Source organism: Gymnoscopelus braueri (genome assembly GCF_963280865.1).
Source record: "Gymnoscopelus braueri genome assembly, chromosome: 6".
In the NCBI taxonomy this organism is placed as follows: Eukaryota; Metazoa; Chordata; class Actinopteri; order Myctophiformes; family Myctophidae; genus Gymnoscopelus; species Gymnoscopelus braueri.
In genome coordinates, this window is record NC_137607.1 from 51166525 (window position 1) to 51189165 (window position 22641).

Consider the following 22641-nt stretch of genomic DNA (forward strand, 5'->3'; position numbering starts at 1 on the left):
GGCTCCCATGTGGAACTCTGACATCATGCGAGCCTTTTGTTTTCTTCTGCATCTATTTATTGGCGCTTTGCATGATTCGATTTGTAGCGAGGTATCATGTTGTAGGCAAATTTGTCAATAAAAGGTGCATGCACTCAGCATTTATTATTTATTATGGCATATTGATGACATGCTGATGACATTAGTCATTTCCAAATGTGGGCACCATTTCAGCCTGATGCGAGCCCCTGTCCAGCGGTTTGCAAGATTAGCTTCAGCCAAACAGACATGCATGTGCGTGTGCTTCAACATGCATGTGTGCCAGACAGCCAATATCATGTGGAACTTAAGAAGAGCCACGTGATATTGGCATGGCTTTATGTGAACCTTTGAGCTGAGGTATATGAGGTTTATGAGGCATATGAGGTTTCCACATGACAGCAACGATATGTGGAAAGAAAACATGTGGCGGTACAAAGATGGCCTACTGACAGTGTACAGGATAAATTTGGTGTTGATCGGTCCAGCGGTTTACGAAATTAGTTCTGGACATGGACAAACACACAGACGGACGGACGGACGGACGGACGGACGGACGGACGGACGGACGGACGGACGGACGGACGCACGCACGCTGTGAAAAGTAAAGGTTTAGAACTGAGGATTATAGAAAATAATAAATAGACAGGGTTGTAGAGGCAGAAGTAGGACCTCAATTGACTGGTCAAGCAGATGATATGATGAGATGAAGCGTCTGTCCAGATTGATGAAGAATACGAGACAGGGGAGAATGAGGAGATGGGATGGAGAGGGAAAAAATGTCAGGCTGAAGATAAAGAAGATTCATGAGAGGAACGGGAATGGAAGAGATATGAATCTGCGGATAGACATGATAGACAGACAGTGTCTGTCAGACGTATGGGTCAAAGATGAATAAGGGAATGGCTTAAAAGGTGAATGTGAAGGACTGCAATTTTTGTGCGTGAGGAGTAATGTGAAGTATATGACTGGAGAGGAGTGAAATACTCATACTGTACTATAGGTGAAACCTGTGCTGAAGAAGCTGTGAATTTATTCTAAATAGTATTTTATATTTCTCTAATACTGAAAACGTACCTGACACAGGCCAGATGCAATCAAACCTTAGAATTATTTCCAATTATCATTTCACATTTGCTTTTAGACTTGCCGGGCTCCTGAACGATAATTTTATCCTAGATTGCGGGAAAGCCATCATTGTGGGTAATACTCCTGATTGGAAAGTAGGATCTGCTGATTACCTTTTTTTTTCGTCTAAATTTAATCAATTATTTTTAGAATTATTTTATCGCCCTCCTCGCCCAGCTTCCCTCCCCTGAACATGACCAATTGTGTTCGTTTAGGCCCTTGGCCGAGCCGGATGCACCACGGTGTATTCGAACCCCTAGTTTCCACGGTGCTGGATAAGTATTTTAACTCTGCGCCACCCATGCGCCCTATTAGTATTATTTTAATCAGGCTGTTTATTTCAATACCTGGCTGCACCAGAGGATACTGAAAACCACTGCCTTCATAACCCAACAGGCGCCATCGACTGTAATCTAGCCTGCTGAGTACTTGAATCAGGCACAGCGTGTAAATACTCTCAACATAAATACCTCTGATAGCTACTTCCCAATTGCTATTGCAGTCAATGACAGGTCTGGTCCTACCATCTAGTAAAGTATGACCCAGATACGCCTCACCTCGCATTGCGTTGCGTGTGGGGGTTTAGTGGGAGCATGCATGACTAAACTCTAATTGAGGACTGTCTCCTACCTTGTAGCTTTTTTGCAAAGCAGTAGACATCGAACAGCTCATCAGGGGACCTATTGCCGTAGTTACGGACTCCAGGTGAGTCCTCGCGGTCGCCATAGCAACCGGGCCGGGGTGTCTGGATGGGGTAACTGCAAGGGGGGTCAGAGAGAGCGAGAGAGAGAGAGAGAGAGAGAGAGAGAGAGAGAGAGAGAGAGAGAGAGAGAGAGAGAGAGAGAGAGAGACAGAGAGGTGAAGATAGTATTCAGTGAATACAGTCCTGCCATGAAAAAAGGGCTGGTTCTCTTCTCAGGAAGGACATGCTGTGTTCACAACAGTATACGGAGAACAAAGTGGAAACCATTGCATACTGTGATTTAAGAGATATAATATTGTTTGTACTTCCCAGAGATTATCTAAAAATATCACCTGGCACAGCAGCGATGAATGCTCAAGTTATCTGCATTTTCCTACTGCCAAAACATGGTAATGCATGTCAAAACTCATAATATAACTCTGAACACAACCAGAGGACAACACAGCAGGCATTAGCTCAGCTGATATTTCAATTACTTATGCCCTGTGTGATTTTCACAGTCACACTGGGCATAGTTTCATTATTCAACAATGCAATCTTAAATTGCTTTTTAAAGTTGTCTTTATCGTGCCAAAATGTTCTATGAGAGAAAACGGACTGAGTTTGGAGGGAGAACTGAATTGTGCATGTGTGCCTGCGTGCTTGCCTGTGTGTGTGTGTGTGTGTGTGTGTGTGTGTGTGTGTGTGTGTGTGTGTGTGTGTGTGTGTGTGTGTGTGTGTGTGTGTGTGTGTGTGTGTGTGTGTGTGTGAGAGTGAGGAAGAGAGAGAGAGAGAGAGAGAGAGAGCAAGACGGAGGGAGGGAGGCAGGGAGTCAAAGGGAGGTTAAAGGAATAAGGAATTCCTACAGTGGCTACTAGGCATGTCTGTGCTGTGGGGGCTGAGAAAACACTGATCTATATTCTGGCTCCAACTGTGCAATTATTCCACCACTACATTGATTCCAACAGCACCAGGGCACAGTAGACGAGGATGATTAAAAGATTACAGCACGCATACCTAGACTTATCCAGGGCTACAGAAAAGGACACACACACGCACACGCACACGCACACACACACACACACACACACACACACACACACACACACACACACTAACAAACCCAAACAAGCATGAGCGCTCGCACGTACACAGATACAAACAAATATCCATTTAGACTGCCTTTGATGTTGCAGCGTGTTTTCATCATAAGGTAAAAAAAAAAGGAAAAGAGTTAAACATACCCTCTGCATTAAACATTACTCTACTTGGTGGCTGATGAAGCAACAGCAGACATATACTATAATTCTTTCCTTTGTATTAATTGGACATTTTGTTGCTGGCTCCTGTGCAGCCAGAGCCTCCTGGCTGTGGACCAATTAGGGCTCTCCGCAGTGAGAACAACAGGAAGGTAGGAAGGAGAGACAGGAAGAAGGAAGGAGGGGTGGTGTGCCCCGGGAAGGAGAGGCTTTGAGAGACTGTTGATAAGACGACAGTCAATCTGCCGGGAGGCTATAGTAGTAACAGGGACTTGATATAAGACTGTTGATGTGGTACAGTAACCGCTACAAAGATAGGAGCGTTTGTGGGCACTGCTAATAAGGACTTGATGGCAAAGGATCAATGTACTGTATGTCTGAAACATACTGTACATTGTATTACCTCAGGAGTTAAAGTAGAAACCTGGAGGCCTGGACACCTAGGAAGGATCCTTCCTTAAATCCTTTAAGGAAGGATTTAGGTTGACTCCTAGCCTCTTGCAGTTCCAATCTCTGCTACAGTGTGTATAGTAGTAGTAGTCGTAGGATGCAAAATGCAAATATTGAGTTAAAGCATGCTTATTTGTGTTTATGCAGTGCTGCTGGCAATGTGCATTGTATAGCTCTAATGGACGATTAAACAAAAACAGCAGAGCTGTCAACACTCCCATTATGAAACTAAGCACCCAAATTATAAAACCATTATCCATCTCCTGCTGTGCATACAGTGAATACAACCCGCCATTCGGAACACCTTACCGTACAGTCTGGTCAGACAGCCAGCCGGCATCACAGTTGTCGTAGCCGTCGCCGAAAGTGGACTGGAGCTGCCCTGGCGTCGCAATAACTGCCGAGTTCTCCACACACACCCTCTGGGCATCAAGAAAGGACAGGGCGTAGCGGTCGTGAGGTGCCCGGTAGTGGAACACCACGCCTGGGGGGAGGTAGAGAGCGGAGATGGAATGCGATGGGAGTTAGTGCAGTATACATGGATGAGACGGATATTTGTATTTAATGGCCTATGATGACCTCGCATGGTAGGCACGGAAATCTTTACAGACTGTAACCTTGAACCATAAAACATGGACACACGCCTCCACAAGCAGACACACACACACACGCACTCGCACGCACACGCACACACACGCACACACACACACACACACACACACACACACACACACACACACACACACACACACACACACACACACACACACATATGGACACACTCTCCTCAACATTATTATCATGTACTGACATTGTTCCATCTGTGCTGGAGAAAACAATAGTATTCAGGTTAAACAATCTCTGTACGTGTCTCATTTGCATGAGACAGACAACCAGCTTATCTTCTAGGACAAGAGAGATGGTGCCCTTGGATGCAGCCAGTTTTAACAGCATGCACACACTGCCACATTATTGCCCGTATTAATAAAAAAAGAAATAGGAATGAAAGAATGTGTGGTGCGAGCAAAAGCTGAATTGTTGTGGTCTGGTCTGCACAGCTCAAATGCAAGAAGAAGAAGAGGCGAGAGAGGGGGTAGAAGGGGAAGGGAAGTAGCGGGGAAAATAAATAAATAAGAGTGCTCTCTTATCTGTTTAAAATAGCTTTGACAAGCCAGAGTATTCTTTCAGCACCTTGGACAGCTTCCAGCGGATCAGTGTGCGCAACAAGGAAACCTGCCGTCAAATGAATATCTTGCAACACATTGTTCCACCGCCACTTTCCCCTGAAATCAAGGTTATGCAAAGAAGGAAAGGACAACTACACTACTTTCTCGGTTCCGGCAATTCCAGCTAGCTAGAAGATTCGACACGCTGGGAGGCAAACTGGAGCCGGAAGTTCAATTGCATTGCATTGAGGTCAATGAGAGCCAGGTGGACAAGCATATGAATAAACACTATTTCTGAATGACCGCGACCATTGTAAAATAATCGATTCAGGAAATTAAAAGAAGAAGTAGTTCCAGGAATCCAGATCCTCCTGGCTTGGTGTTGAAGTGTCCTTGAGTGAGACACTTAACCGTTGCCTTTGTCATCTGTGTGTGTGTATGCGTGTGTGTGTGGATGGATACATGTAATGCACATTGTAAAGCTCTTTGGAGAAAGGCACTATACAGTATAAATGCACTTTACCATTTGTGATGAGGAGGTGAACTCAACATCGCAATACAGGATGGAATAAGCATGAGAAAGACAAGGATTCAACTCTTTCTGAGGAGAAATGCTGAAGACAGCAAAAGTATAGCTTCCATTAACACAGGTCGCCCCAACTTGAATAACTATTAAAAAAGACAAGCAGTCAGCTGCCTAAAATAATTATTGAGAAGTTTTCTGGAGACGTGAGTCAGTGGCAAAGAATTATGACAATGCCATTAAAATGCTCACCACTGCCACCAGTCATTCTGGGTGTAATGTCTAATTGTTAGAGCACACATGAATACTGTTACATCTGAATTGTGGAAAGAGTCACAGACTGCATTATGCAGACTCTATGATGACATTGAGATTCAAGTACGAAGTAGTATCAAATACTATGGTAACTTGCTGTACCCGAGAGTTCACTCGTCAAACTGGTGGCGACGAAGAAGAAGAAGGTGATGAAAGGGAAAATGCGTTCAGTGTGCAAGGCCTGATGTCATTAGTACAAACAAGGAGAAGTGGAGAGCAGCGAAAGAACGGCCAATCTGACCAAAATAATGCAAGCCCCAGAGAGAGAATTAGCATAACAGAGATCCTCGGGGGAAAAGAACTCTTATATGTCTGGGTATCAGCCATGTTGCACATAATTGCAGGGCACAGGGAATTTACTGTGAATAGTGTGACCGAAGACATCACAGAACAGTTCAATTACAATCAATTATCCAGTCAGTATCTAGACTCTAGCTTTAGAGAAAGATACAGTAGGTGCACAGATGGACACCAGGAAAGCCTAGAGTGACAGGCTGGGTGTAGTATTCCCTCAGACTAGTCGAGAGTTACCCAATTAGTTCTGAGAATAGAGCAGTATTACTGACATCTACAATTTGGATAGACTCACCAACTCAAAGCCAAGTAGCTAGGAGTCGATTACACATGTTTAAGACATCTCCAAGAAGACATCTCCAGACACTTAACTGTCATAGGCAAATAAGTCCTAAATGTATACATGTTTGGTTCTAAAATACCACAACAAGTTAAATGCAGGAAGCGCGCATGTAAAAAACTAATCCAAATATAGATGTTCAGCTTCTGTAAATACACAGTGAGCTCTTCACTAATTAAAATGCAAAAAGAAAAAGCAAGAACATGGAGGCTAAAGGAATGCCCCATCGCTGACATTCCAGTCAGAGGGTTGGAATCAGAGGCATTGGGAGTCCTAATTGGACGAGAACAGTACTGGAACCTGGTCCCTGGATGATGACCTCGTCACCCTGGAAAGTACAGTATGTTCGGATGGCTGGTGCATGGAGAAGTTACCACTCATCGTCATCACTGAAGCTGTGGACATAGACGTGATGCATGTCAGTGTCTGAGAGGAAGATCAGTTACACAGCGTTTGGGAAATCAAATCAATTGGGTTTCACATGAAAGTTTTTGAATAGATACTGCGAAATGTGTTGGATCGATGTGTGAAGTCATCCTACCATGGAAAAAGGAATAGGTGACTATATCTTCCAATTACTTCATAAAATAGATTTGATTCTCTTCTCAGTAGTTTTTTTCCTCATCATGTAGTGCTCATGGAAGAGAGGATCACAATGCAGTTGAGAGTCACATTTGACAGTTCTTCTCACAAGAAAGCCAGTTGTTGAGTGATTGTTAATAGCTCCCAACTTGAACCCACATCTTTTTGGCATTTTGATTAGTTTAGAAGTACAAAAATAGCTTTCATGCCAGATATCTACAGATGTTTCTCAACGACAGTGATGGAGATGTGTTGAGATTTCTGTGGACACAAGGAATAAGTTCAAAGTGACCACACTAAGAATGATCAGAGTTCCTTGTGACATGCCCTCTGGCCCATTCATACTAGCAGCCACCATTAGACATCAACTCAGACAACATGGCATAACATACCGAGGTGGTTCAAACCACTGGTGGAAAGTTACTCTGTATTGTTTGACTTAAGTAAAAATAGCAACACCACAACATAGAAATACTCTGTTACAAGTAAAAGTCCTGTATTCAACATTTTACTTGAGTAAAAGTCCACAAGCACTGGAGTAAAAAGGTACAAGGCCCTCTTGTACCTTTTTACTCCACTGCTATTTTGAGTTCATGGCTGGATCTTTGTAAGTGGAGAACAAACAGAAAATAATCACAAAAGGAATGATCTAGGAAGGAACGAGAGGAACTAACGGCTTCTTCTCCATTCAAAGTTTTGGGTCTAGTCTGGAGGACTGGAACAGATTATTTCATATTTGAAATAGATAAAAGCACCCATGGATTTTATGAGTAGAGGACAGGTTTTCTAAGTTGCAGATCAAAATGTGCCACAACGAATTAATGCACTCAGGTTGACAAGAAACACTAACACAGGTCAGTGAAAGACATTGGAAGGTCAACCACTAAGAAGATTGTCACAGGTATAAAGTTAAGACTGGACAACAGCATACTGCTGCATCCTGTCTAGGGTTAGACTAGAGCAGTTAATCTAGAACTAGTTTCAAATGTAACTACAGATGCATTTTGTCATTCAGTCAGTAATTTGGACTGGACATTTGGATGTGATATTACATTACATTACAGTCATTTAGCAGACGCTTTTATCCAAAGCGACTTACAACTAGAAAAAGTGCTCCTCGGAGCACAGGTCTCCGCCAGGTCAGGTAGGTTATTGTGGCCTCCTGGTGGCGCTATAATAGGCCAAAGTGAAAAGGGTGCCATTTCTTCTTAGGCCTTGCACGGCAATCGGACACTGCATTCATGATTTGAAGCATTTTGTTCAAAAATGTGTTTTGCTAAATTAGACCTGCTGGTGGCGCTATAACAGGCCAATGTTAAAAGGGTGGCATTTGCTCCTCAACATAGTGTGAATGTGCGTCCAAAGTTTGACCGCAATCGGATGCTGCGTTCATGATTTGTGGCATTTTGTTCAAAACAAGGCACTACTGCAAACTTTAGATGTCAATCTTAGCCAATCAGGATGGAATATGAAAAATCAAACACATCCGTCTTGATCACATGACTGTAGAGATCATGTGTACCGATTTGCGTGACATTTTGATAAAATCGGAAGGAGTAATATAAAAAAAATTGTTTTACATAAATTCGCCCTCCTGGTGGCGCTATAAAAGGCAGATGTGAAAAATGCGGGGCAAAGGTTTTTCCTTGACCTCTAGGGAGTGCGCTTACAAAGTTTTACACAGATCGGTGCAGTTATAGGTCAAAACACAAATCGGTCTGTTATAGCGCCATGAGGCTGATTTGAACATTTTCAAGTGGCATTTCTTCCTCGACATAGTGGAAATATGCGTGCAAAATTTCAAGGAAATTGCATGCTGTGTTCATGATTTGAGGCATTTTGTTCAAAACGGAGCACTCCTGCAAACTTTGGAAGCCATTTTTTGCCAATCAGGATGGAATATGAAAAATCTGAAAGACAAGTTTTGTTTAATGACTATAGAGATACTGTGTATCGATTTGCAGGATTTTTGGACAAAATCTGTAGGAGTTGTGTCCAAAAATATGTTTTGCAGAAATCGGCCTCCTGGTGGCGCTATAAAAGGCCCATGTGAAAAATTTGGGGCAGAGGTTCTGCTGTGGCATCCAGGGAGTGTGTGTGCACAGTTTCACTGCGAGCAAGCCAACGGTGCCGGAGATTAGCTGTCCACAGACAGAATGACGGACGGACACACGGACACACGGACGGACAAAACATACTCTCTCGCCATGCGATGGGTCAACTCAACTGAGCAAGATCTTAAAGTGAGGAAGGCAATTGCATGGAGGGCCCTGAATGGCATGACCAGTGTATGGAACTCCAATCTCCCCCGCCAAATCAAACTCAGCTTCTTCTACGCGACAGTAGAGTCCGTTCTTCTATATGGCAGTGAATGCTGGACCCTGAAACCAGCCCTTGAGAAGTCCCTGGACGGGTGCTACACCAGGATGCTGCGTGCAGTGCTTAACATCAGCAAGAGTGCGCATGTTACCAACATAATCCTGTATGAGGGAATACCAAGGGTGAGCGAGAAGATTGCTGTAAGGAGAATGAGACTAGCAGGACACTGCCAAAGGCACCGAGAGCTGCCAGCCAGCAAACTGGTGCTGTGGGAACCAACACATGGGCACCGGTCAAGAGGACGCCCCACACCAACATATGTGGACACGCTCAAGAAGGATGCAGGAGCCCATAGCACCAATGAGCTGGCCAGATGTATGGAGAGTCGGGATGACTGGAAGCAACGATGGAGGGCTCGTCTGAGGACGACCTAGAGAGATGCCTTTCGGCCTGGCGGAGACAATAAGTGCATTCAACATAGGTAGGGAACGAAAACTACTAATCACCAGAAGTCTTAAGTGCATTTTCTGCAAAAACAAGCAACCAAGAGTATACCTAGCGCTAAGGTAAAAGTGCAATATATCAGCTACATATTTTCCTTAAACAGATGAGACAAAATAGCTAAATCAAATGAGCAAGAGCTAAAACAAATAAGTGTATCGACTAAACAAGATCCAATAAAACAATACAACAATAAAACAAGCGTTCGTACAACTAGTTAACAACAAGTAGGCCAGGCAAAGAGGAAGGGTAGTGTTTCCTGAAGAGGTGGGTTTTCAGCCTGCGGCGAAAGATGGGCAGTGACTCTGCTGTCCTGACATCAGTGGGAAGTTCATTCCACCACTGTGGGGCCAGAACAGAAAAAAGTCGTGACCGTGTGGATCGGCCAGAAGGACCCTTGAGTGACGAGGCAATCAGTCGCAATCAGTCGCCCCGAGGTGGCAGACCTCGGGGCGAGGTGGTCGGGCCGGGGTGAAGGCATCGACCATAGCCCGGAGATAAGAAGGAGCTGTTCCTTTCACTGCCCTATAGGCTAGCACCAGGGTTTTAAACTGGATGCGAGCCGCTACGGGGAGCCAGTGTAGAGAACGGAGAAGGATAGTTGTGTGGGAGAACTTGGGGCGGTTGAACACCAGACGAGCCGCAGCTTTCTGAACAAGCTCCAGAGGTCTGATAGCAGATGCCGGAGCACCAGCAAGGAGGGAGTTGCAGTAGTCCAGGCGGGAGATGACAAGAGCCTGGATGAGCACCTGGGCTGCCTTCTCCGTGAGGAAGGGGCGAATCCTCCTGATGTTGTAGAGGAGGAATCTGCTGGACCGTGTCACTGATACAGGGAAAGGAAATTAAAACGTTCTTTCCTGGAAAGAGAATTACATGGAAATACTGTATATTGTGTAGCTTGGTGCGGGAGGTTCTGGGAACATCTCATGAGATCAAGGGCCTACTGTATCTGACATACAAATAGATGTAAACAATGTTAACAGAAGTGGAAATAGTAATCAAATCAAGATTGCTCTCTTATCTGTACACAGACAGTCACAACCCATTACAATTCACCTCAGTTAATTTCTTATTTGGACACAGAATTACACCTTTGCCTTCAGAATCGATTGATGTTTCAGAGACAAGACAAGTGGATGGAAAACAAATGACAAAGCACTGGAATTATCACCGCAGACTGGTGTATGGAGTATGGAGATGGAAAATGGAGTACCTAAAGGAGTTACGTTCAGCCCTCTGTACAAGTATGGTAAAAGCAGTCCTATTCAAGGATTCAGATCTCATTAACTAGGACAAACTACCACATTACTGTACATGTGGAAGATGGGATGATTAGAGTAATGTCAGATCCTGTTCGATAACAATCCTCTAAAACCCTTCTAAAAAAAGACCTATTCAGCATCTTTACCATCTTGCATTGGAGTGATACACTATTGTTCCTATATGGTCACTGTTTGTAGAAGTTCGTTTTGACACAACTTGTTTTCAGCACCTCACACAGCGACAAGCGGATCACTAATTAGTGTGATTGTGTGCACCTGCAAGGCAAGGAAGCCCGCTTATAATGACTACACATTTTTCCACCACCCCTTTCCCCTGAAATTAGTATAATTGTATGATTACGGTATTCGCAGCACATCAGATCAAAGGTGCATAAAACCCAAACAAATAACCAGAATCAGAACGAGGGATACTGTATGTCTTAGGGACCAGTCGAAATTTACATAAGGGGGGGCATGGAGGAAAATAGGGGAGGGTCATGCCTTTCTAATTTTGGTCCAAGGGAGGGTCAGCTAATTTTACTTTGAATCCAAGGGAGGGTCATGCAATTTTGAATTGATAAAATAGTCCGTTTTTTATATACCTTTTTAGTACAGCAGAACAGTGGTCAATGACCCCTCTCCATTTCAAAGGATACAAAGAATTCAAATCAAGTAACACCTTGTCTATTTAGAATCAATGACGGTCGTTAACAAGCCATCAACGCACAGCGAGTGTGAACGACCCAGTCAAATCTATTCAGCGTCTTAACGATGGTGGTTGAACAATTAAGCAAAACTTCAACAGGCGTTATTGGAGAGATGCATTATAAATAGGCCTACTATAACTGGATATTCATAATCATTTGAAGTAATTCTGTGCATGTGATTAATGTGGATCTATATGGACAGTTGTGTATAGATGCCTATAGCTCCACAAGTAAAACCAGAAGCATCAGGCCATAATTGATAGCCTAATTTGTTTTATGTAGGCAACAGTGTAGTTGTAGTCACTGTAGTTGATAATTAAAAGGGCAGAGTGACAAAAGTTTTAAACTACTGGTTACCAAATATTCAACTTTCTTCAATCTGACCAGGATTCAATGGGTTTCCCACATGTAAGATGAGAACACTATCCATTCTGCTACCACTACTACAGATACACTGTGCATTTAGCAAGACTGACTACACTACAGCAATGTTCTAATCAATGTGGAAAGCAAAACATTGGACATATCAGTTTTAAATGTCATGTTGTATTTGATGGGGAGGGTTAGGGGTGTCAAGAATTTCACAATACGATACATGATGTTGGGCATGATATCGATATGATATATTATTAATGTTCTTTTCTCATGTATCATCAACATTGGCCATCATCTTATAAATAACGTTATAAAGCAAGTTAGAAACAATTACAAAGTGCTTTGTACACAAATAAATACATTTGTGCAAGCTTAATGGAGAAGTGAAGTTCTCACTAACTATAAACCCATTGTTTCAGAGGACAGATAGACACTAATATAACAAATATAATATAATACAAGACTGCATAACTATAAATTCCACAAACCTCATATTTTTGTCATCTGGACTTTACCAACCAAGTGCAGCCTAGTTATTTCCAACAGCTAAAAAACATCTATAATACCAGATACAGTATAATACAATCTTAGATTAGATGTAGGCCTATTTGAGAGTGCAGATGCATGTCACATTAACGAGCGTCAACGAGTATCAGCTGACACACAACACCTCCCCTCTGCAGTGCTTTAAACTGAAAGTGACTGACTGGAGTCTGTTTCATTTCTCTCCAAAATACCTTGAATATGATGGAGGACATGATTAATAATTACTATGATTATGATAAGCTTTACATTTCATATCATACAGTAAAAACTCCTAACTTTCACCGGCAAAAAAAAAGAAAGTGTTTTTTTTTTATTAAAAAAACATTACGATACAGTATGACATCATGACAATACCTATCATCACATTTTAATACCACGATAGGCTATATCGTGACACAATATATCGTGACACTTCTAGGCGGGGAGGGTTACTCTTTTTTTTGTAATCACTTGGGGAGGGTCATTGATTTTTTTTTTTTGTCAAAGGGAGGGTCATGGCATTTTAGATCAGGGCACATACATTTCCTCCATGCCCCCCCTTATGTAAATTTCGACTGGTCCCTTACACAATGTATAGATTAGATTCCATAATTGAGAATCTTTACATGCATAGACAAAGTCACTGAAATGTATTAATAAAGTCACATTTATGTGTGTTTATGACTTAGTAGTATATAAATCAGTTGGCTGATTTTATTTTGTGATGCTACATACAGTATGTGTTGTGTTGCAATGTGTCTTGTTGATGTCTTGGCCAGGCCTCACTTTAAATGAGAATCCAAATGTGTAAATAAATAAACAAACAAACAAACAAACAAACAAACAAAAACCTGCATGTAAGCTCTTCCTGCCATTCACCCACATAAAAGTGAGTGGGCAGCTGTGCTGCTGGATACTAACAGTGCCTCCTTTATTTGCCATGGCTTTGTGGATAGTAGAGAGCAGGAGTAGGGCAATCCAAGCAAGCCAGACAAAATATGTGTGTCCCTCACTGAAGACATGTCTTATGTACACACTAAAACATGTGCACAAATACGTAGGTATTACACACAAACACACATTATTCTTCATTCCCAGCAGCCCAGCCAGGTGGTCTGTCATCATAGTTTCACTCTCCACTGTTCCTCTTCACAGGGATTAGAGGAGGAATTCTGTCTTTCATTTAGGCTTCTTCTTCTCTCTCTGTCTTGCCTCCCAGTTTCTCAATTTGTGTTTCCATGCTTTCTCCTCCGAGGAGAAGCTAGCTGGTTGGCTGCTGTGCACGCTCCAGAGACAAATGGGTTTCCTCTCTGTATGGGGAACCCAGTCCCATTCCACAGGAGGGTGACACTCCCAACACCTTTCTATTCTCTCTATTTTTATCATCACAACACAATCCTCCATAGTCTCGGGGACGGAATTACACTTATTTGTGGGTAGGCCAGTACTGAGAAATGCCCTCATTTTACCAGTGTAGAAAATAGCAATATTTGGGGTGCGTGGTGGAGGTCATGTAAGACCGCATATCCTCCTATAATTTGTCAAACCTCTGCAGTGCGTGGTGTAGTGCGTGGTGCAGTGGTGAGGCCAAAATTGGTTCTGCCCGTTTCTCCTCAGTGGCTGGAGCAATTGATCTGAATTTGCACAGAGCCATTCACCAGTACCATGTGCACCTAACAGCGAAGCCCGTTTTTCGATTTTTTTCTCAGCTGTTTATTAGTGATTTTGTGTTCGCATGTGCGCATATCGCCCCCACGGTTATGGTCTAGTATACCATAATAGAGCAATAGACCAATATGTCTGAGTCATAGTGTTGGGGGCTTTGTCAGAGTACCCGTCGTACCTGTCTACCTGTGTCTCCTTTATGCCCATGGATTGGAGATCTCTGTATCCGTCAGTCCTTGTCCCTTTTATGCCCATATATAGAGATCCCTGTCTGATCAGATGTCATCAGTATATGCCATATTGGTTGGATCGGCGGTTCTGGACAACTTGATATCCAAACTACTTGACGGCGGGCACCACACTCCCTCGAGTCATTGCCACTGCGTGCACCGAGTTTGAAGTCTGATAGTCCCATATATGCACATGACCATATATGGGCATAGCGGTTGGATGGACAACCGGATCTCTGTATCTGTCAATCCTTGTCCCTTTTGTACCCATATATGAAGCCGACTGATTTGTTTGCGGCTGATGCCATGACGACACATTGAGGTTAGACAACACACTCCATATTTGGGCGTAGCTGCATTGGGAACTCCTTATATGGTTGTGGTTCAGTTATAGTGACATGAGCGTGACGACAGGGTCCGCCGGCCTGCCGCCGGCCGGTCCCCCCTTAAGCCAATTTTAATATAAGATACATAAGGCTATTGTCCTTCCCGCAGCTGTCCCTGGTTCAAATCCTACCCAGAAAATGCCAAAAATAAAGATCTCTAGAAAATAGCAATAGTTGGAGTTTACCCATATTCTGTGTCAATATATTTTCACTTCATTATAGTGTTTTCACTATGAGAGGACATTAAGCCTGTCTGACTGCAGCTAATGGCAGCTGGGAGTGTCTGTAGAGCTCAGCCAGTTTCCACAGCTACGCCCGTGGAAACAGCATTACAAAATTAAGCTTTCAAGAAAGTCAGTGGGCTTGATATGTCTATTGTCCCACCCGCCAGTTAACCATAGCGGGCTATATCTCACCACGGACAACGGCTGACAAAGAGAATCAATGCCCCCATGTTCTAATTGGTGAGACACAGGCAATTGACCAGTCGATATGTGGCAACAGAATGAAGAAGGGGAGAAGAAAAAGTGGGGAGAGTCAGGAGAGAGAACGGAGGGATGGGGGCAGAATGGTGTGACTGAAAAAAAGTGAAAATAAAAATAAAGAGACAGCTAATCTCCTCAGGGCTTAAATAAACAGGTGAATTTTGAGAGGAAGCCCAGTGGATTAATATGCTATTGATACAGCTGAGCAACATCAATATATATAATATCTGCTAATTAATACGTTAAGCACTAGGTGGAATTAGCGTGAGGAATACTGCGGTCCGCCACGTAGCATGACTGGCAATTACGGCTAAGCCCCTGAGAAGGCTACTCCTCGGCAGACAAGTAATTGGTTTCTTTCTGAAGGAGTGTTTTTTACTGCGTGTTAATCGATTGGCCGAGAGTGGGAGGGACCAAGGTCTCCCTCGAGCGGTGCCAGGGGCCTCACACGCCACGACACATAAAGGCCTCTTATGGAGGAACATGAGGTGCTTCGCATGCCTGTAAAACCCAGAAAGCATCCTCCTCGATGTAATCATGAAAACGTATTGACCCATACCCACGCATGTCACGCACATGCAGTATGTATGCATGCACACACACAGACATACAGTACACTGAACGTGCACAAGCGCACATACACTCATGGGAGCTATATCCACATAATGGAGCGGAGGGCTGTATCTGTGTTATTCTCAATGGGAGATGATGTAGCTGGAAACTGTTGTTCTGCCATATGTGGGTGAGTGAATGAGGCTACTGGGCTTTTAGAGTGCTGCGGGAGCTGACGCTAGCAGCATTAGCATGGATTTGCAGCGAGCAGTGGCATACAGCATAGTGCAGCTAATGCATTGTGTGACACAGGCTGTAGTCATTACCATAATAGGCAATTATTAAAAACCAAGCCAGCAACCTGGAAAGGATCTGATGACACCTCTATGGCTGAAACACTTGCATGTGGTAATTGGTATGCTATAGTAAGCAACCCCAGGGTAAGTTGATATTATCGCAATATGGGGTCTGCACCAACGTAATAAATGTTTTGCCTTTCAAGTCCAGAGTGTCATAACCTCTGAGCAGCAAAATGTGATATCAGCATGTATAAAGTAAATCCTTTTTTAACACTCTCAGGCTCACAGTAAATAACATAGTGCTGCATGCCAGTACTGGTTATTTCCATTAGGCTTTCAGAGCATGAACAGCTCCTGAGCTGAGCTGCCCTGGTCAATGATGTTTTATACGACACTCCAGGAATCTCACCTTCTCCCACACCTCATCTCACCTCACATTTTCCACAGATGGTAAACAACCTTTGGCATAATGGCCATATTACCCCAACATCGGAATGGAGTTATAATGAGTTTATTCATAGTGCCAAGGTTTTGGGGGCAGTTTTGGGTCTGTGCACAACCAAGGACTGAATTGTTGCATACCGTGGACAAAAGGGTTGCTGCTACAGTAAGAATATCAGGGGCAGCAAACGGCACAATTTGATAATAATATTATATTAAATTATAATACAAATTGAGCTGCACCAATCCACGCACGCACGCACGCACGCACGCACGCACGCACGCACGCACGCACGCACGCACGCACGCACGCACGCACGCACGCACGCACGCACGCACGCACGCACGCACGCACGCACGCACGCACGCACGCACGAACACACACACACACACACACACACACACACACACACACACACACACACACACACACACACACACACGGTTGAGTCAATGTTGGCTAAACATTGTCATGGAAGTTTGCATTTTGATTAATAAATCAATCTTTTTCCAAGGACTATTTTCAGCTAAACCGTTCAAATCAATACGTGGCATGGCAAATGTATTTGTATACTGTTGCAAGTTTCATGCACAAAGGCAATTCAAGGTGCTTTACATAAGGCATGAAAGGGCATTTAAAGGCATGAGAAGGCATTTTAAAATCAAATCCGCACACCAATATGATGCTCCCGCTTGCATAATTTATTTGCCAAATAAATTATGCAAACGGGGGCATGTTGGTGTGCTGATTTGATTATTTTTTCACATGTTGAACTTTTGATCCAACACCTAGCCTAATACTGTAGGTCTGGGATGTGCATGTCTTTTTCCCTTTTACTTTCCTTGAAAATCAAACCAACCACAATATTCTTTGGGAAATGGTTCAGCAGTAATGTCAAGTATACTGTAATTCGTAGTCAGTGGGCTAAACATACCAAACCACTGGTCTTGTGCTTGGGTGTAAGAGATGACGTTTATATGCTCACAATCATAAATAAAGTGTATCCATCAAAAACAATAAGTAGTCTAATAACAGTGTGGCTTCCCTGTGAATCTCTGATGTCATAATGAGGACGTCATCAATATTATTGATAGCGTCAAATATTGAGTTCTAGCACCTGGATCTGAGATTTTGAATTCACAAAATGTGATAAATATTCGGGTATTGACTTGGCCTCTCTCTCTCTCTCTCTCTCTCTCTCTCTCTCTCTCTCTCTCTCTCTCTCTTTCTCTCTCTCTCTCTCTCTCTCTCTCTCTCTCTCTCTCTCTCTCTTACCTGTGACCTCCAGTGGCACTGTGTCCTGTTCGTCATTGATGCCCACCACCACTTCACAGCGATAAAGGCCAGAGTCACTGGAACGCAGGCCAGTCAGAGCCATACTGGCATTGTAGCGGTTGTCCTGGTAACCAGGCAGGGTGACACGACCCTGGAAGGCCTTCTTTATCTGAAAGGACAACAGAAAGTCAGCAAGGCGCGGAGGAAGAAAAAATTACAAATAATATCCCAAGGCATAATTTGGAGAGAATAAGGACATGATTCCAACCTATAATATTAAAGCAATGAAAGGCTGTACAATATAAAAAACAAACAAATAAAGTGTAAAACTAAGGAGAATATGGTGCACTCTCTTTCACTGCGAAGGAGGACATGGTCATAGTAGCGTGACTAGATCTAGTGAAGAAGTATCTAGTATGTAGTACGTAGTTAGTATAAATTCCATTTCAGACACGTCTGTCTTGCACTTGGGAGAGAGAGACTGAATTGAGCATAAATGCAGTTCAAGTGCTGCCAATAGTATAACAGTATCATCATACTGTACATAATTTGTAAATGTAATTGTAGTCTTGCTCCGTAAAGCACTTTGAGCTGCATGTCATGTCATGAAAGGTGCTATACAAATAAAGTTTATTATTATTATTATTATTATAACTGAGCATGTTCACTCTCATAATACACATCGGTCTGTCACTCTGTAAAGGAGCTTCATACACAAGCCTACAGAAGTAAATATTACTGTATGTGAACTTCTCAGCCTTACCTTGACCACATTGTCTTTGGCCACCAGCACAGACTGTTCCTTCTGCAAGCCATCAGAGCCTCTCTGGCCCCAGACCTTGGTCCATTTGATCCTCGGTGGCTCGTGGGATGGGCCCGAGCCGGGCCGCAGCGTGTAGAGGCATGGCAGGAGGACGGTCTTAGACAGCTCCTCACTGATGGTCTGGTGGGTCACTTTTCGCATGTTCACCACAGAGTTTGCCTGGGCTACAGCTGCCAAGGCAGAGGAGAGGAGAGGAGAGGAGAGGAGAGGAGAGGAGAGGAGAGGAGAGGAGAGGAGAGGAGAGGAGAGGAGAGGAGAGGAGAGGAGAGGAGAGGAGAGGAGAGGAGAGGAGAGGAGAGGAGAGGAGAGGATAAATATGGGAAGAGAAGAGAAGAGAAAATACAATAAGTTATTATTCCAGTCGTATTTTTCTTTTTCTTTTTTAAAAGACGCAGACAAACACAAAGACAACCCCCCCTTCCAGAGACAGTTAATTATCTCATGTACAGGAAAATGGGTTTCTTAACTGGTTCTTTTGATCCATCAGATCAACTGTTGTGTTGCGTAACACGCAAACAACTCATTCTCTCTAATTGATTATCGGCCATTAATCCCGCAGATCGATGGCTGAACAGTGGGAGGCAGGGCCACACACTACAGGAGAGGAGATATCAAGACTGCTTTCATAAGCCATACATCAAACCTGGATGTTTGTGTTACAATCGATATCATCATCTCCTCTGGGCAGAAAGCACTACTGCATTGACCCACACCATAACATAAACGTTAGCACGCATCACACAAACTGTTTTTCCTCTTAACATTCTGTTATCGCAACATTTTCCCTCTGCCAATTTAAAAGGCCCATTATCTATTAATAAACCACCAATATCGCACGCCGCCGGCATCACACCAGAGTAAATATACTGCTCGAAATATTCATCTCAGGCCCTCCAGCATTAAAAGGATTGCTCAGTTGTCAGTCCTGATGGAAAATGCAATGCCCACCATTCCACCGCTACACGTCAACAGTGTGGCTTAACGCCTCTGTATTCTGTCAGTGCACACAGAGTTTATGAAGAAAGAAAGAAAGAAAGAAAGAAAGAAAGAAAGAAAGAAAGAAAGAAAGAAAGAAAGAAAGAAAAACAAGAAAGAAAGAGTGGAGCCTTGAGATCAACAGTATCAATCACTAACCATGCTGTAAAACACAGGAATGTACACGTCTCTCTCCTCTGCCTTTTAAAAGCCCATAGACTCATTATGTACTCCTTCGATCCACTACTCTATCTCTGTGGGAACTCCTTTATAAAGGCACTAATTAATTAAAAAAGAAAGAACTGAGGTCTGTCAGGAAAATATCATTTCAACAGTGCCCAGGGAGAGGCATGAGTTAAAATCCATTTAATCAGCGTTCACTATTGAATGGAATGTCAAGCTGTTATGAGTGGGCGAGGGAAAGAGAGAGCAAGGACAAGAGTGAAAGGGAAATAGAGGGAGAGAGATTGTGTGCGCGAAAGAGAGAGAGAGAGAGAGAGAAAGAGAGAGAGAGAGAGAGAGAGAGAGAGAGAGAGAGAGAGAGAGGGGGAGAGTTGTACAAATACAACTGAGAGAAGGATAAAGCATTTCTTGCTTGGGGTGAAACAGGAAACGCATGCAGTCGGTGGTGAAAATGAGCCATTGATTTCTTTTCATTTCTGTTTCCTCTGCACACCTTTCCGCGGGGTCCCGCTCTGATGCTGTCTGAATTGGATCTGATGTTGGAGCATGGAGAGGCTAGGGTCCCCTTCCGTCTGCCACACTGTAGGAATGGCCCCTCCTGTCTGTGCAGTAATTAGATGGCAGATTGGAGGGAGCTCTGCCTCCTTCCACAGATCACAGGCACACCGCCGTGTGAGCCACTAATTCTCTCCATGTCCTTTTGCTCCTCTGTCACTGTTCTCCCTCTCTTCTGCCACTCACGCTATAGCTCTGCCCCACTCTTAACCACATGAACCCTAGTGTCGCCATTCTGGGGCAAAAATCGGCGAAAACAGCTGATCTACAAGCCCACAGTGTGACGCATTGGAATACAGATTTTCAGAAAAATACGGTATGTAATCCAACAAGCTGTTTAAATTTATCTCCCTGTATTAGGTCACGTACTGTAGGGAGAGGAACAACTCATTTTAATAATCCTCCCTCTTCTAAATATTTCCACCCACCAGTAGAGAAATATGTTTTCCTCATCTGCCATATTTTTCTAACATCTAACCAGGAAATACTCTGTGCATGTTAGGAAAAAAAAGGTTACATTTCTTTTCAGTGAGTGTCTTACCAACATTGTTCTTGTGAAGCAGTTTGTTTGTCGGTGAAAATTCTGAAGTGTGCTACAGTATGTCTTTATTAGGATCCCCATTAGCTTCCACAAAGTGGTCACTAGTCTTCCTGGGGTCCACACAAAATGTCAGCAATAAAAACATTGATTGTCTGTCCTGATGAAGGTCTAATGACCGAAACGTTGAATAAAGAGCTATTTTTTTTTGTGCAAGATTCAGACGGTGTGCGGGTCCTATTCTTTGGTTTAACCATCAGAGATCTCCTTTTAAAGGCCCTTACACACCGGGGGCGATTTTTTCATGCGAATAATACGTTTTTTTTAAAAAACCTTATAAAGTCAATGCAAGCTTACATGGAGTGAAAAAGCGAAAAAGCGAAAAAGCGTCTTTTAATTATACGGAACGAGTGCACATTTTGCGTATATTCGCATATTCACCGGTGTGTAATGACCTTAAAGGAGGAGTTCACCCAAAAAATGACTTATTTTCTATCAATTGCACACCCTATGAAGCCTTGAATCCATGTATTCTTTTTGGTTTTTGTCGCATTCCTAAGCTAATAATTTGATTCCCGTCTCCTACCGGCTAATGTATCCGGTAGGAGACACAAAGTAGATTATTTGTGTCTCCTACCGGAAATACACACGGTCATCAAATTATTGTCTTAGGAATGCCACAAAAACTAAAAGAAATCCATGAAATCAAGGCTTCATGGGGTGTGTAATTGATAGAAAATAAGTAATTTTTTGGGTGAACTCCTCCTTTAAGCAATAAAAACAGATAATAGTTAAAATTGTGCTTAAATAACTAAAACTATGTGTTATTGCAATTCCCCAGCCAGTTGAGCCCCAGGCCACTTGAGCCAATTTGCCTTGAGTTGACTTGTCTCACAGGCAAATGGAATCGATTTTTAAATACTAGGGTTTCATATTTTTCCTGGGAAATTATCTTGTTTTCAACTGCAGTCAAAACGCATTGGTCATATTTCACAAGGACACACAAGGACAAATATACATAAACCTATTGGTTTACAACCTGAAGGCTTTAATTCATTATTTGGTGTTATAATAATTATTAAAGCAAAGAAAAGGCATTTATTTTAATCAACATTAGAATGAACATAATCTAAGCTATGCGACCCCTACAAGCTATGCGACCCGTACAAGGAATACATAGTTATTTTTACATTCAGAACTGGTATTTTCCCTTATCCCTTAACGCACGCATGCACTAACGCATGCACACACACACGCGCACGCACTGACACGGTCACCCACTTCCACAGTGACACACAGCCACTAATGCTTACACATTCATGGTGTTGCTGACATTTTTCATCCCTGCTTGATGGTTAATGTGCCTTTGAGTAGAGACAAACTGCAGAGGCTGTCAATGCCTTCTCCTCCCAGCTACAAGAGTGCTTAACATCAACCTTACACACATAGTAAACACACATACAGTACCTGTACTGCAACATCTGGAGTGTTCATCAAGTCCATTTTCAGTCTCTCAGAGTTAAATGACCACTCCGAATTTTGCAGTGCAACCACTACCCTCAATACCCTGATACCTGACTAACTCTCTAAAGCAGGGGTCTTCAACAGGGGGTCCGGGACCCCTAGGGGGTCCTCAGAGGTACTTTAATCTGCAACACAATTGTATGCAATATATAGTGGGGGTCCCTGCTTCATCTCTCTCTCTCAGAGAGGGGGTCCTTGGGCTGAAAACGTTGAAGACCTCTGCTCTAAAGTGAGTGACACCCACAACCACAATACTAGAGGGA

At 43.2% G+C, this 22641-nt stretch overlaps 1 protein-coding gene across 1 annotated transcript in view; it reads right to left on the reverse strand.

Annotated features, from left to right (window-relative positions):
- The window catches only part of ncanb (neurocan b), a gene marked incomplete at its 5' end in the record, with an annotated part of 147976 nt that extends 127113 nt beyond the window's left edge, over positions 1–20863 (reverse strand). Inside the window, 6 exons of the mRNA XM_080430638.1 lie at positions 1777–1904; positions 3847–4021; positions 17781–17949; positions 18544–18773; positions 20255–20405; positions 20858–20863. Coding sequence (XP_080286764.1) covers positions 1777–1904; positions 3847–4021; positions 17781–17949; positions 18544–18773; positions 20255–20405; positions 20858–20863 — 859 coding nt within the window. The remainder of the gene's footprint in view (positions 1–1776; positions 1905–3846; positions 4022–17780; positions 17950–18543; positions 18774–20254; positions 20406–20857) is intronic.
- Positions 20864–22641: the final 1778 nt, after the last annotated feature.